Raw genomic sequence first — 1,588 nt, forward strand, 5'->3', positions numbered from 1 at the left:
GGGTGATTTCTCACTTTCTGTCTCTATGTCTCTCTCTCTCTGTCTGGTGAGTGCATGCGCCCTATAGCAAAAACCTTTAAAAAAAAAAAAAAAGGAAGAGAATGAATGAAGCCATTTAAATAAAGCAAAAGGAGAGCAGCCCTAGCGCTCCACGTGACACAAAATCTGATGTGAGACACATGCCAGCTCCTCCTGTCCTCCTGCCACAGCTGGCTGCCCACCCTCTTGCAGCAGCCTTCTGTATCTGACAGGCACTGAGGGATGGCATTTCTCAGGGATGGCCATTCTCAGAGACAGCCACTTCCAGGAAACAGAAGATTTAACATGCAGGAGCCTCACATGGTGTTTTCTTCTCATAAAAGGACATCAGCTTTAATACGCTGACAAGTAACAAAAAGGCCCTGGTTGGGTAAGTAAGATGAAAGAACAGGCCAAATCAGTCAAATGATGTGTTGATTAAACAAGGAGGAAACAAATCCACACAAGTGGATTGCTGGCTTACTACAGGAAAATAAAATTAAAACTTGGCTATAAGATTACCTTACTTTTTGTTAAGGTGAAAAGTATGTATGGGGAGGGCAAGTACGTGGCATGGTGGTTAAGATACTGGACTCCCACATGGCCAACTGTGGCTTAAAAGTCACACCAGGCACATGTGCATGTCTGTCCAGAATCCTGAGAGGAGAACAGAGGAGAAAGGTGGCATGGCTATAGCTCTTTGGGGAGTGATTTCTCACTTTCCTTTTTTCTGTATCTCTCTGGGGAGCACATGTGCCCTATGGAAAAAACCTAAAACAAAATTTTAAGAAATGTGTAGGTACAGTGACAGATATGGAGCTGAAGCGGCACAGTCTGTGAGTTCCAATCAGCAGCGTATCAACCTGTTGCACATCCAGCAACCATGAGCATGCACCAGAGACCTGCACAGCTTACCTGCTTTCCACAGAGCAGTCCTCTGCTCATTGTTGGAATTAAATGCTTTTGCAAATCTATGCGACTCTAATAAGCAGTCCAGAAGCTTAAAAAGTTGTTGCGATGTTAAAAAGCGGTACATCCCTTGGTCTTGAGTATCAACACGAACGTCAAAGTCCACTGCATCTCTCTTTGGAAAACAAATCACCACAGCGCACATGGTCACAAAAATTTTAGCAAACTTAGAACTCAACACTCCCCCAAAACCAGTTTGATAATGCAAGCCATAGAGACTGACCTGCTCTTTCTTAATGGGAAGTAGGTCAAGGTCTACCTTCTGACTTGCATCCTTCTCACCAAGCACCACCCACCTCCCATAACCCATTATTGCCCCTGGAACTCCTGATCCCCAGCTCTGTACCCTCTCAAGCCCTGAAGTCATTCTATTCCCACTGCCCTGTCCATGGACTATGATTTTAATTACTCTCTTGCATGATCCCACACCCCTTCCTCTTAGAACTTAGGCGTCCAGCGGCCACTTCGCACCTACACAAGACCAACGTGGCTGCAGAGAAAGGACTGGTTTCTCTTTGAAGCTCCTAAACACCAGCTCATGTTTCTGCTCCTCTCTCTGAGTACCTGAAATGTTCCTCTCCACCCCACATAAGGCGGTGGA

General features: G+C 45.6%; 1 protein-coding gene across 1 annotated transcript in view; it reads right to left on the reverse strand.

Moving 5' to 3' along the window:
• ARFGEF1 (ARF guanine nucleotide exchange factor 1) overlaps window positions 1-1,588 on the reverse strand; it is a gene marked incomplete at its 5' end in the record, with an annotated part of 157,794 nt that overhangs the window by 6,920 nt on the left and 149,286 nt on the right. The window contains 1 exon segment of the mRNA XM_014588595.1: window positions 934-1,102. Within this exon segment, the coding sequence (XP_014444081.1) occupies window positions 934-1,102 (169 nt within the window).

This window comes from Tupaia chinensis, unplaced genomic scaffold (genome assembly GCF_000334495.1).
Source record: "Tupaia chinensis unplaced genomic scaffold, TupChi_1.0 Scaffold000288_2, whole genome shotgun sequence".
Taxonomy (NCBI): domain Eukaryota; kingdom Metazoa; phylum Chordata; class Mammalia; order Scandentia; family Tupaiidae; genus Tupaia; species Tupaia belangeri.